This window comes from Panthera pardus, unplaced genomic scaffold, assembly GCF_024362965.1.
Source record: "Panthera pardus isolate Hobbes unplaced genomic scaffold, ASM2436296v1 HiC_scaffold_7, whole genome shotgun sequence".
NCBI classification, from domain to species: Eukaryota; Metazoa; Chordata; class Mammalia; order Carnivora; family Felidae; genus Panthera; species Panthera pardus.
Genome location: NW_026527002.1, coordinates 785,609 through 800,208, shown reverse-complemented (window position 1 = coordinate 800,208; position 14,600 = coordinate 785,609). Strand labels below are relative to the sequence as shown.

The 14,600-nt window shown below is 41.1% G+C and overlaps 1 protein-coding gene across 3 annotated transcripts in view; it reads left to right on the top strand.

Annotated features, from left to right (window-relative positions):
* The window catches only part of PRKDC (protein kinase, DNA-activated, catalytic subunit), a 216,309-nt gene that overhangs the window by 103,357 nt on the left and 98,352 nt on the right, over positions 1 to 14,600 (top strand). For all 3 annotated transcript variants that reach the window (XM_019428882.2, XM_019428881.2, XM_019428883.2), the window contains 6 exons: positions 892 to 1,060; positions 1,309 to 1,374; positions 2,706 to 2,778; positions 3,871 to 4,019; positions 6,514 to 6,651; positions 7,084 to 7,203. In XM_019428882.2, coding sequence (XP_019284427.2) covers positions 892 to 1,060; positions 1,309 to 1,374; positions 2,706 to 2,778; positions 3,871 to 4,019; positions 6,514 to 6,651; positions 7,084 to 7,203 — 715 coding nt within the window. The remainder of the gene's footprint in view (positions 1 to 891; positions 1,061 to 1,308; positions 1,375 to 2,705; positions 2,779 to 3,870; positions 4,020 to 6,513; positions 6,652 to 7,083; positions 7,204 to 14,600) is intronic.

Here is a 14,600-nt window from a genome sequence, read left to right as displayed (position 1 = left end):
CTGCAGTGTAGTCTCCTTCTCAGTTATTCTCCCCGTTCCCGGGCTTGTCTCTGTCAGTTCTGTCTGTGCTGCTGCTAGTCTGATAATACCTCTGCAGTGTGAACCTGGCTGTTTCATCCTCCTACCTGAAACACTTCAAAAGAACCTCATCTTCAGTAGCAGGGGCCAGCAAACTTTTCCTGTACATGTCCCACTCGATAGTAACTATTTTCAGGTTTGCAGGCTATATGGTCTCTTACAACTACTGCAGTGTACTGGGAAAGCCGTCATGAACAATGTGGAAACGAAGGGGCATGGCTGTGTTCTGACAACACTGTTTTCAAAAGTAGTTGGCCACCTGGGCATTGTTTGGAGATCGCATTATGCAGAATTCACTCCAGGCTCCTTAGCGTGGCAGGCGAGCTCTTCCGGGAACGACCGCCTCTCCACCTTCGGCTCACTGCCAGGCACTGCCAGTTCCCGCCTCATCTTCTGAACACGCAGTGTGGCTTGTGCCTTGCTGGAAGTGACACTCTTCTCTCTGCTCATAATCCTCGCATAACTTAGAAATCAAAATCCGGTTCCGATAATTTCTCTTAAAACCTTTGTTGGCTCTTTTGCCTGGGTTACTGTCCATCTTCCTTGTTTCCATGTCTTAACTTACCGTGCTTGTTGCTGTTGCTGTGCATACCACAGTGTGGTGAAATCCCTAGGCACTGTCTTCCCTCGAGGTGTGCGTGAATATAGTGACTTGCTTGACTTTTATTTTTGGTACCTGGTACTGTGCTGGGCGCAAACCTGACACTCGGAAAAGGCTAAACTGAATTGAGATCCTGTTGTCGGGCATTGTTGGGCTCTAGCAATGATTTCCCTGTTAGGTGAATTGATTTTTCACCTGGATCTACTCTGCAGATTGTGCTACGATGCATTTACAGAGAACATGGCGGGTGAGAATCAGTTGCTAGAGAGGAGAAGACTGTACCATTGTGCTGCGTACAACTGTGCCATTTCTGTTATCTGCTGTGTCTTCACCGAATTAAAATTTTACCAAGGTTTTCTGTTGAGTGAAAAACCTGAAAAGGTAGGCTTCTGAAATTTTCACTGTTGCTGCCATTGTAGGATTGCAAGTTAGATTATATGAATTAAAATTGTATCATAATTTGCACCTTCTTATAATATTAAAGATGTAGTTCTTTGAGTTCTGTATATATGTATTTTAAAGCCAAAATGCTTCCCCATGAATTATAAGTAGCGTTAACTCTATAGTAACATCAGCAATAACAATTTCCACTATTCAGATATTTTTATTATGACTTTTTGGATTTACAGAACTTGCTTATTTTTGAAAATCTGATTGACCTGAAACGCTGCTACACATTTCCTGTAGAAGTTGAGGTGAGTCAAATCTTTAATGGTGTTCCTAAGTTTAAAAAATTTACCAAGAGTTTATAGAAGAAAAAGCAATATGTTATGATGAACAAAAACTCCCAGTATCAAGTCTGCTTTGAACTATAAAATCTGGTAGTTTAATGTAGTTCAGCCTCTCAGGCACCTATAAAAACATGATCATAACTCGACTTTTTGCTCTTTTAGCTAGTAAAGGATAGAAAATGGCAATAAAAGGAGCTGGGAGGACATATGCCAGCAGTGTTTTGCTGAGTTAATTTATCTGTTCAGTGAAATTGAGATCCATCCAGATACAGAATTATAACGCTCTGGCCCTGCTTGGGTGATTTGGCAGGATAATGGGGGTGCTGTGAGCTGACGTCATGTGGATAAGTGGAAAACTTGCTGTGGCAAACATGACAAGCTTGATTTTAGCCAAGCTGAGTTTGACACGCCAACCTCAGCGATTGGTAGGAGATTGTCACTGCAGCTTTTCACAGCCCATTGGAAATGGGAATTGGGCAGGCAGAGTGCCAGAGCTCTGGGTTGTCTGGGTCAGGAACTATCATTCATGTTCACCTGCCTGGCTGCTGACCTCGACCACATCTAAGTCGTTCATGAGTTCATGTAAATGGTTGCTTCCTGCCTTGTGCCCTTTTGGAACAAGACTGGGAACTTTTCTCAAGGTGTAACACTGTTCAAAGAACTAAAAATCCAAAAAATAATAGCACTAGTGTATTAAGCATTCAGACAGTTGGTATATGTCACTTCTAAACTTTGCAACAGCACTGTGAGGTGCTATGATATACCATAACCATGCAGTTGAGGAAACTGAGCTCGTAAGTAAAATACAGACTGTTAGTAATTTGGGCTGCCACATCTTAGCCCACCCTGGGTCCCCAAGCAATTTGGCAAAAAAATTATTTTTGCAGGTTGGCAAAGTTTTATTTATTTTTAAATGCTTATTTATTCATTTTGAGAGAGAGAGGGAGCACGAGCAGGGGCACAGAGAGAGAGTCCCAAGTAGGCTCTGCACTATCAGCACAGAACCCGACTCGGGGCTTGATGTCAGGAACCGCAAGATAATGACCTCAGCTAAAATCGAGTTGGATGCTTAACTAGCTGAGCACCCAGGTGCCTCAAAAAATTAATTTTTAAACAAGACTTTTATCAAATTTACTTTTTAAAAAGTATCCACAAAGAAATACAGGTGAGTGCCCTTAAGGAATGCTTTTCCCACAGATTCTCACAGAACCCCACTGAGGCAATTGCTACTAAACTAGAAAATCGTGATCAGGATTTTACAAAGTTTTAAGTGGTGTATTTGTTTTGCCTGATAGGTTCCTATGGAAAGAAGGAAAAAGTACATTGAAATTAGGAAAGAAGCCAGGGAAGCAGGAAATGGGGATTCAGGTAGGTTGTTTTTAAAAGATGAGAAAGATTCTAATAGTTGGTATTTGTTACGTAAATAAAAAATATTTTAAGTACACCAAAACATTGAAATAGAGTTTGAAAAGGTTTTAAGTGGCAAGTAGAATTTTACTTTGAAAGAAATTTAATCAGCTAAACTTTTACCTATGTAGAAAGATCTCAGAATGGCCAAAGAGGGCTGAGAAATGGTATGCTTTTTCTTAAAAGTGCAAGATTGGTTGATAGTTATCTATGTTTGTATATGGACTATGTCTGTATGTTGTTTAAATACATTCAGGAATCTGTGTTAAAATACAGATCTCATCCTGCCATTCCTCTGCTCCAAACCTCTGTCAGCTCCCACTTCCCTGAAGACAGAGCTGCCTAAGACCCCTGACCCACCTGCTGCCCCCCTGCTACTCTCCTGCTCACTCTGCTCCAGTAGCACTGCCCCCCTGCCTGTACCTGGAGGCACCAGGCTCCTTTTGGCCCCAGGGCATTTGCACATGATGTTTCCTCAGCCTAGAATAATCTTGGTCCCAGATATCAGCGTTTTGTTTAATGCCAGCCTTTGAAGGAAGTTGTCCTGGCTTCCTGTTATAAAATTATCTGTCTCTTGCTCCACATGCTCCCTGTTTCATTTTCTTGCTTAATTTTTCTTCATATCTTTTTTTTTTCCTGACTTGAGGATAAATTTTGGACCGGTTTTGTAAATTCTTTACATTTGTGAATTGGTTGTTTTTCAGTAGTATCTTTTCCCACATTTATGTTCGACTTTTTATGCAGAATGTACCCCGTCAAAATTTTAACTGCAAAGAAATTCTGTTAACATCATATTCAAAAATTGTATGTGGTTTAACTTAATTTCTTTGTCCATGACAGTACAGAATAACCGCTCACTAATGACAAAAGCAGGAGGAGGTGTCTCTTCCCCATTTCCTTTTTGCTTTGTTAATCTGGATTATCAGTGGAGAATCACAGGATTGATAAAAGCCTTAGTTAACACAGTCTTTTAATTTTATTAATATCATTTGAGCTTAGAGAAATATATTTTTTACTAATTTGAATAAATGTATTTTGTTCTTTATATCTTAGGTGGCCCTCATTATATATCTTCCTTGTCGTATTTGGCAGACAGCAGCCTGAGTGAGGAAATGAGTCAATTTGATTTCTCAACTGGAGTTCAGAGCTATTCATACGGTTCCCAAGACCCTAAATCTACCACTGGTCATTTTCGGAGACGGGTGATCACATGTCACATATTAAAAAATATTGTTGGCATTTATAAAGGAATGGGGCTTCATACTTAGGGGAAACTAGTTCTGTGTCAGTAGTCCTCAGAGAATAGCGTGCGGAGAATTTTCCAAGATCTGAGTCCCAGCTTTCCATCCTCTAGACTCAGCAATTGGATTTTGTCAGTACAGGAAAGAAAGCTGTCTGCAAGGGCTGATTCACAGTAACCAGTGTCCATGAGATTACTGTTTTAAATCAGAACTGCATTTAAGGGTTTCCAGTGAGAAAGACGACTACCATACTCAGAGGTCTTGCTGGTAGGACTGTTGCATTCTCTCACTACAGAAAACGAAGAAGCTGTTTGAATACTTGATGTTATCTAACTGAGATAACTGAATGCATCTGTATTCACAGATAATAGCTTGACCTCGTAAACAGACAGGAAACTTGTAGGTACACAGACACCTGTGCACCTACACAGACACACACATGTGTACATATGTGTAAAAGCAGGAGTTCCACAGATACATCTGATTCCTGTCCAGGGTTCATTCAAGTTTTTTCCCTTTCCAGTTTCTTTGATATGCACTAACTTCTTTCTCTCAACCCCTTTTCTTTCCTCTATACTGATGTCCTCCCGGAGTGGGTCCTGAACCACAGGCGGGCACCTCACTCTCTCCTTCTCCATCCCCAGACATTGCCAGGCAGCTCTTGTCCCCTCTGGTCTGCCCAGCGGCTTTTTGCCCGAGGAGGGTGGGAGCAGTGCAGCGTTTTTGAAGTTGAGTTTGTACCTTACGTTGCCTCTTGGGTTGGCTTCTCTCTTTTTTAATGACTGTTTCAAAGAGGAGCCATTCATTAGTTCTTTCACTTAGATTATGTCATACATCTCTGCTGGGCAATAAAAGAGTGTGACTTTGTTCTGTTATGACCACACTGGCTAGTGAGACTCCTCTTTTGTGAACAGGCCATTTACATTGAGGCATCTTGGGTTCAATCCTCGTGCCTTCAGTTTGATCGCATGACTGAGTCCTAGTTCAGATGTATCTAGTCCTTGTGAGCAGCATCTTGATATACAATAATTTTTACTGAAAAACATGTTGAGTAGATCTGAATGCAGTCAAATATTGTAACTCCTTTGACACCTTACCAAGTATATGGAAAAAGGGACATTAAGATTATTCTAATTGATTTTTGTGGCTGATTGAATGTGGTTTTTTCTTGTCTCTTATAAACCTGATAGTGTGTAAAATTTACTGTTTCAGTGCTCATTTAGCACTGTTCCTAGTAGAACATAACATCACTTCCTGTCATTTCTAAAACCCCCAGTTTATAGAAATTATCCATTGTCTTTGGGAGGAAAGAGACCATACCCACAATGGTTATAAGAAGACTCCTTTTCCAAATACTGTACATCTTTGGGAAGTGATGTTCTGAAATAGTTCCTGCTACCAGGGCAGACAGAATTACAGAATTATGTAGGGCCATTTTATTCCTCTTTCTACCCAGTTTCTGTAAGCACTTTAACTGTCTAAAAATTTCTTCTTGGGATTTCTCAAATCTTTCTTTTCTGAAAATTATCTTCCTGGGAAATATCCAGATAAATTGTTCAGCTGTGTGTGTGTGTGTGTGTGTGTGTGTGTAAAATTTACTATGTATATAAAACCTCAATTCATTACATTTATAAAATAATTATCTCTGCTGTAATTTCTAAGAGAATTTTAGGGTCAACAATGGTTTAAAAATTTTGTTCTCTTATTAAAGTATCAAAGCAAATTAAGGACTTTATGAAGTTTTTCAGAGAAAAACTCATTTTCAGTTTACTGAGAAAAGAAATGTTGGTAAAAGTTTATCTTAAAATTATGTGTCAGTAGCTCCACATTCTCCATAACATGGCAACTAAGAATCATGGAGACTATTGTTCTCAAGATATTGAGCATTCTTGGGCCTCCTAGACAGAAACATTTGGAAAGATCTTTGTGTTTGTACAAAGCAACACATGTCTGCATGGATGCTATAACCTGAGCATGACCCCCAAGGAGATCTCTCCCCATGAGGAGATCAGAGGAGAATTATGTATCTATAACTTAAGGAAGATATGAGGTCCTGTAATTTTTTCTAAGTTGTTTAATAAGAAAACCTAACAAGTATATTTGATATTATTACCCAAGTGTCATTGTTACCTAAGTGTGTGTTTTGTGATATTGCCCCCAAAGTCAGAATATCACATGCACTGAAATTTTATTATTTTTAATTTTTTATTTATTTTAGAGAGAGAGAGAGCACAAGTGGGGGAGAGGGGCAGAGGGAGAGAGCGATAGAATCCCAAGCAGGTTCCACACTCAGTGTGGAGCCTGACAGAGGGCTTGATCCCATGACCCTGGGATCATGACCTGCACTGAAATCAAGAGTTGGATGCTCAACCGACTGGCCCACCGACCCAGAGGCCCCTGTATACTAAAAATCGAACAGTGTACTCTGCATCATCAGATTCTTCCCTTTTCCTAGGATTATAAAGATCCCGTGATCCAAGATGCTGTCCTGGAGTTAGAAATGGATGAGCTTAATCAACATGAATGTATGGCAACCATGACAGCCCTGATTAAGCACATGCAAAGAAATCAGATCCTACCTAAAAGAGAAGAGGTTTGTTTCTGCTAATCTGATGGTGTCTCATTTAATACTGTTTATTGCTATCACAGTAAGAATGAACACTTAATATCAAATACCAAATTCTGTATCTAATAAATGTGATTTTTGTTGCTTGTGTCTTAAATTTTTTAAACAATTTTAATGTTTATTTATTTATTTTGAGAGAGACCAGAGGAGGGGCAGAGAGAGAGAGGGAGAGAGAGAATCCTAAGCAGGCTCCATGCTGTCAGCACAGAGCCAGACATGGGGCTTGATCTAACGAACCCTGAGATCATGACCTGAGCTGAAGTCAAGAGTCAGATGCTTGACTGACTGAGCCGCCCAGGAGCCTCTTGTTACTCGTCTCTTATTTTGTCATCTCATAATATCGAAGTGTGAAGTTATTTTATTCCACTTTTTAAGGTAACTTTGAATGGATTATTTCAGGGTTCAGTGCCAAGCAGTCTTCCCCCTTGGATGAAATTTCTTCATGACAAACTAGGAAATCCATCAGTATCATTAAATATCCGTCTCTTCTTAGCCAAGCTTGTTATTAATACAGAAGAGGTAAGTAATTTATTATTTCTTTAAAAATTCTTTGCAGTTTTATGTATGTACTTAAAACTCCTAATAAAGAAATGATGTAAAGGAACAGAGCATGACATTTTTGTTCTCTGAACAAATTTGTTCAACATCAATCTTTTAATCATTTTTTCAACTTGAAAATTAAATTTTATTGTGTTAGAAATGATCTTTTTATAAAGTACGTGTTGGCACTTTCTAATGGGTTCCAGCCTAATTAGTTTATAGGAGCAAAAATGGTGAAAATATTCCTATTAATGATATTTGAAAAAGACCTGACTTTTAGATAATTGCTGAATTTATCAGTTGGTTTATGTATAGCACCACATCAGGGGAGACTTCTTCCACCGGTGGCAGTTAGGGAAGAGAGCCCTTGAGTGACGTGAAAAGTGCAGTGGGAATTTATATTCTGTGTAGAAAGAACACTGTGGTCAGAGACGGCCTCTGACAGAGCCAGACATGTCTCCATTGACAGCACAGACCATGGACACACGGTCCAGAGAAGTGTGGCCACATGGCTTGGGCGGGTGAGCTAGGCCAGGTCATCAGGATTCATGTAGAGGGTGCAGCTCATTTGTTGAGCAATAAGGAGCCACTGATGGGTGCCAGGTGGAATGATGTGATCCACGTTGCTCCATACAAAGTCCTTTTAGGCAGCACTGCAAATTGAGGGGCTGTAGCAGGGCCCGTGTTCCCCAGGGTCACACCTGATTTCTAGCTCCCAGGGCTGCTGTAACAGTGGAACCACAGACCGGGTGGCTTAAACAACAGAAACTGATTGCCTCATGGTTCTGAAAGCCAGAAGCCTGAGATCAAGGTGTTGGTGGGGGTGGTTCCTTTTGAGGGCTGGGATTGAGAATCTGTTCCAGGCCTCTCTTCCAGTTTATGGTGGCCTCAGGCATTTTTTTTTTTTTTCAGCACATAGATGCTGTTTTTCTTGAGTCTTCACATTGGCTTTCCTCTCTGCATCTGTCTCAGTATGTACAAATTTTCCCTTTTAATAAGGACATTGTCATTGGATTAGAGCCCATTCTAATGACCTCTCCTAACTTGATAATCTTCAGAGACCCTATTTCTAAATCAGGTCACATTTATAGATGTTGAGAATTAGTACTTCAGTATCCTTTTGGAAGACACAGAACAACCCATAATGCTTGGGGTCACACGTGATTTCTAGCTCATGTTCCTGAGTGCTGACTTGATGGCTACCAGAAAGGGAGCTGGTGTCTTTATTTCTGGGTCATTTCTTGGTAGCCTGGGAGTGGGTAAGCAGGTTGACAAGGAAGCATGCTGAACTTGTTCACACATGTGGATGTGAGTTGCCTCTGAGACATCACTGAGAGATTTCCTGGGGTGTTGTGCGTGTCGGAGGCTCAGGAGTGACTAGGGGAAGGGTTTGCAAAAGATGTTCCAGAGGCTCCGTTGTCTTACAGAAGAAAAGATTAGAACTTGTGTTTACATTTATTATTAAAATTTCAACATTTATGTATTTTCTTTATTGATATATTTTTAAGTTTTTATTTAGATTCCAGTTAGCATACAGTGTAATATTAGTTTCAAGTGTAGAATTTAGTGATTCGGCACTTAAATACAGCACCCAGTGCTCATCACAAGGGCCCTTCTTAATATGCTTCACCTATTTAACCCATCCTCCCCGCCCCCCCCACCTCCCCTCTGGTAACCCTCAGTTTGTTCTCTGTAGTTAAGAATCTATTTCTTGGTTTCTTCCCTTTTCCACCCCCCAAGTTTTGTGGGGTTTTTTTCTTAAATTCCACACATGAGTGAAATCATATGGCATATATCTTTCTCTGACTAAATTATTTCACTTAGCATATTACTCTCTAGCTCCGTCCCCATTGTTGTAAATGGCAAGATTTCATTCTCTTTTATAGGTGAGTTTTATACACACACACACCCCCCATCTTCTTTACCCATTCATCAATTGATGGACACTTGAGCTGCATGTATTTCTTGGCTGTTGCAGATAATGCTGCTAGAAACATCAGCGTGCATGTATCCCTTTGTTTGGGTTTTTTTTTTTGTTTGTTTTTGGTTTTGTTGTCTTAAGTAGGCTTCAAACCCAGTGTGGAGCCCAGTGCGGGGCTTGAACTCATGACCCTGAGGGTCAAGACTTGAACCAAGGTCAAAAGTCAGATGCTTAACCAACTGAGCCACCCAGGAGCACCTGCATATATCCCTTTGATTTAGTGTTTTCATAGTCTTTAGTTAAATACCCAGTAGTGCAATTGCTGGATCATAGGGTAGTTAGTTCTATTTTTAATGTTTTGAGGAACCTCCATACTGTTTTCCAGAGTGGCTGCACCAGTTTGCATTCCCACCAAAAGTGTAAGAGAGTTCCCCTTGCTCCCCATCCTCTCCAACATTTGTTTCCTTTTTGTTGTTTTTTAATGTTTATTTATTTATTTATTTGAGAGAGAGAGAGAGAGAGCGCATGTGTGAGCTAGGGAGAGGGAATCCTAAGCAGGCTTTGTGCTGTCAGCTCAGAGGCAGACATGGGACTCGATCCCACGAACCGTGAGATCATGATCTGAGCTGAAACCAGGAGTCAGACTCTTAACCAACAGAGCCACCCAGGCACCCCTCTGTGTTGTTAACTTTAGCCATTGTGACTGGTGTGAGGTGATAGGTCATTGTAGTTTTGACTTGTACTTCCCTGATTGATGAGTGGTGTTGAGCATCTTTTCATGTGTCTGCCGGTCTTCTGTAGATTTCCTTTGGAAAAAAAGCCTATTCATGTCTTCTATTTTTTAACTGGCTTATTGTTTTTTTGGGTGAATTTGAGAAGTTCTTATAGACTTTGGATTCTAGCCCTTTATCAGATAGGTCATTTGCAAACCTCCATTCTGGAAGTTGCCTTTTAGGCATAGGTTGCCTCAACAAAGCTAAAAGGCAACCTTTGGAATGGGAGATAATTGTAAATGACATAGATGGTATCTAAAGTCTATAAAGAACTTCTAAAAAAACAACCCATTTAAGAAGTGGGCAGAAGACATGAATAGACACTTTTCCAAAGAAGACATCCAAAAGGCTTTTTAGTTCTGTCGATTGTTACCTTCACCGTGCAGCAGCTTTTTATTTCAGTGAAGTCCCTGTACATTTTTGCTTTTGTTTCCCTTGCCTCTGGAGATAATATCTAGTAAGAAGTTCCTATGGCCGATGTCAGAGGTTACTGCCTATGTTCTCCTCCAGGATTTTAATGGTTTCCTGTCTCACATTTAGGTCTTATATCCATTTTGAGTTCCATTTTTGTGTATGGTGTAAGAAAGTGGTCCAGTTTCATTCTTCTACATGTTGCTGTCCAGTTTTCCCAGCACCATTTTTTTAAGAGACAGTCTTTTTCCTATTGAATATTCTTGCCTCCTTTGTCAAAGGTTAGTTCGCCATATACTTGTGGGTTCATTTCTGGGTTTTCTATTCTGTTCCATTGATCTTTGTGTCTGTTTTTGTACCAGTACCATACTGTGTTAATCACTCTTTCTTTGCAATACAACTTGAAGTCCAAAATTATGATGCGTCTAGCTTTGCTTTTCTTTTTTCCAGATTGTTTTGGCTATTCAGGGACTTTTGTAGTTCCATACAGATTTTAGGATTATTTGTTCTAGCTCTGTGAAGAGCACTGGTGTTATTTTGTTAGGGATTGCACTGAACGTATAGATCACTTTGGGTAGTAACGATATTTTAACACTATTTGTTCTTCCTATCCATGAGCATGGATGGAATGTTTTTCCATTTCTTTGTGTCTTCCTCAATTTCTTTCATTAAGTTTTATAGTTTTCAGAGTACAGATCTTTTCCCTCTTCGGTTAGGTTTATTCCTGGGTATCTTGTGGGTTTTGGTACAATTGTGAGTGGGGTCAATTGCTTGATTTCTCTTTCTGCAAGTTCATTATTGGTATATAGAAATGTAACCGGTTTCTGCACACTGATTTTGTATCCTGTGACTTTACTGAATTCATTTATCAGTTCTAGCAGTTTTTTTGGTGGAGTCTTTTGTGTTTTCTATGTAGAGTATCATGTCATCTGCAAATAGTGAAAGTTTGGCTTCTTCCTTGGCTGATTTGGATGCCTTTTATTTGTTTGTGTTGTTTGAGTGCTATGGTTAGGACATTCAGTACTATGTTAAATAACAGTGGTCAGAGTAGACATCACTATCTTTTTCCTGAACATAGAGGAAAAGCTCTCAGTTTTTACCCATTGAGGATAATATTAGCTGTGGGTTTTTCATGTATGGCCTTTATTATGTTGATGTATGTTTCCTTTAACTCTACTTTGTTGAGTTTTTGTCATGAATGGATGTTGTACTTTGTCCAGTGCTTTTCTGCATCTATTCAAAGGATCATATGGTTCTTATCCTTCCCTTCATTAATGTGATGTATTACATTGATTGAGTTGTGAAAATTGAACCACCCTTGCAGCCCAGTTATAAATTTCATTTGATTGTGATGAATCACAATTTTATTGTATTGTTGAATTCAGTTTGCTGATATTTTATTGAGTATTTTTGCATCCATGTTTATCAGGGTATTGCCTTTTAGTTCTCTTTTTTAATGGAATCTTTTTCTGGTTTCAGTTAAAAATTTCAACTTTTAAACTTATTCATTTATCATACAGATCTTCCTTGACTTATGATGAAGTTATATCCCAATAAACCCAGCATAAGTTGAAGCTATCATAAGTCAAAAATGCATGTAGTACACCTACCTTGCTGAATGAACATCATAGCTTAGCCTCACCTACCTTAAACATGCTCAGAGTGTTTATGTCCATCTGTAGTTGGGTAATATCATCTAACAAAAGCCCATTTTATAATGAGGTGCTGAATATCTCATGTAATTTATTCAGTGCTGTGCTGAAAGTGAAAGCCAGAGTGGATGTATGGGTACAGGATGGTTTTAAGTGTTATCAGTTGCTCCCTCGTGATAGCATAGCTGACAGGGAGCTATGGTGCAGGTGCCGCTGCCCCTGCTCAGTGTCTTGGGGCTATCATCCCACACACTGCTGGCCCAGAAGGTAAAAGTTAAAAGTACAGTTTCTACTGAAAGTGTGTGGCTTTCATGGCATGATTAAGTCCAAAAATCTTAAGTTGAACCATCAGAAGTCAGGTACTGTCTGTAGTTTAATAATAAAGAAGTTTGTGGAGATCGGGGGAAGATGGCGGCATAGGAGGACTCTGGGCTCACCGCGTCCTGCTGATCACTTAGATTCCACCCACACTTGCCTAAATAACCCAGAAAACCGCCAGAAGACCAGCAGAACGGAGTCTCCGGAGCCAGGCGGAGACAAGAGGCCCACGGAAGAGGGTAGGAAGGGCGGAGAGGCGGTGTGCGCTCCACGGACTGGCGGGAGGGAGCTGGGGCAGAGGGGCGGCCCGCCAGCCAATCAGAGCCCCGGAGTCTGGCTTGCAAAAGTGGAGGGGCCGGACGGAGTGTGTTCCGACAGCAAGAGGGACTTGACATCTGGAAGGTTATAAGCTAACAGCTCTGCTAGGAGAGCAGGAAGGCTGGAGGACAACGGAAGGGAGAGTGGCTGAGCCCCGGGACGAAAGAGCTCAGTTTGTCGGGGAACAAAGGCGCTCGCCAGCGCCATCTCCCTCGCCCATCCCCCTCGCCCATCCCCCAGCCAAAATCCCAAGGGAACCGGTTCCTGCCAGGGAACTTGCTGGCACCATGCAAACACCCAATGCTGTGCTTCTGCGGATCCATCCCTCCGGAGGGTCTGACTCCCTCCCGGTGCCGCAGGGCCCCTCCCGAAATGGATCTCCGAAGGAAAAGCGAGCTGAGCCAGCCCCTCCCGCCCCTGTGCACCTTGCCGATCCACCCCAGCTAATACGCCAGATCCCCAGCACCACAAGCCTGGCAGTGTGCAAGTAGCCCAGAGGGGCCACACCACCCCACAGTGAATCCCGCCCCTAGGAGAGGAGGCACACATCAGTCTGACTGTGGCCCCAGCGGTGGGGTGGGGGCAGACATCGGGTCTGACTGCGGCCCTACCCACCAACGCAACTTATTCAAGATAGCACAGGGGAAGTGCCCCACAGTTCTGCACCACTCCAGGGACTATCCAAAATGACGAAACGGAAGAATTCCCCTCAAAAGAATCTCCAGTAAATAACGACAGCTAACGAACTGATCAAAAACGATTTAAACAATATAACAGAAAGTGAATTTAGAATAATAGTCATAAAATTAATCGCTGGGCTTGAAAACAGTATAAAGGACAGCAGAGAATCTATTGCTACAGAGATCAAGGGACTAAGGAACAGCCAGGAGGAGCTTAAAAATGCTATAAAAGAGCTGCAAAATAAAATGGAGACCATCACGGTTCAGATTGAAGAGGCAGAGGAGAGAAGAGGGGAACTAGAAGATAAAATTATGGAAAAGAAGCTGAGAAAAAGAGAGGTAAAAAAATCCAGGAGTATGAGGGGAAAATTAGAGAACGAAGTGATGCACTAAAGAGAATTTACGCATAATTGGTATTCCAGAGGAGGAAGAGAGAGGGAAAGGTGTTGAAGGTGTACTTGAAGAAATAATAGCTGAGAACTTCCCTGATCTGGGGAAGGAAAAAGGCATTGAAATCCAAGAGGCACAGAGAACTCCCTTCAGACGTCACTTGAATCAATCTTCTGCACAACATATCATGGGGAAACTGGCAACATACAAGGATAAAGAGAAAATTCTGAAAGCAGCTAGGGATAAACGTGCTTTAACATATAAAGGGAGACCTATAAGACTCGTGACCGATCTCTCTACTGAAACTTGGCAGGCCAGAAAGGAATGGCAGGAGATCTTCAATGTGATGAACAGAAAAAAATATGCAGCTGAGAATCCTCTATCCAGCAAGTCTGTCATTTAGAATAGAAGGAGAGATAAAGGTCTTCCCAAACAAACAAAAACTGAAGGAATTTGTCACCACTAAACCAGCCCTACAAGAGATCCTAAGGGGGATCCTGTAAGACAAAGTACCAGAGACATCGCTACAAGCATGAAACCTACAGACATCACAATGACTCTAAACCCATATCTTTCTATAATAACACTGAATGTAAATGGACTCAATGCACCAACGAAGAGACATAGGGTATCAGAATGGATGAACAAACAAGACCCATCTATTTGCTGTCTATGAGAGACTCATTTTAGACCTCAGGACACCTTCCGATTGAGAGTGAGGGAATGGAGAACTATTTATCGTGCCACTGGAAGTCAGAAGAAAGCTGGAGTAGCCATACTTATATCCGGCAAACTAGACTTTAAATTAAAGGCTGTAACAAGAGATGAAGAAGGGCATTATATAATAATTACAGGGTCTATCCATCAGGAAGAGCTAACAATTATAAATGTCTATGTGCCGAATACAGGAGCC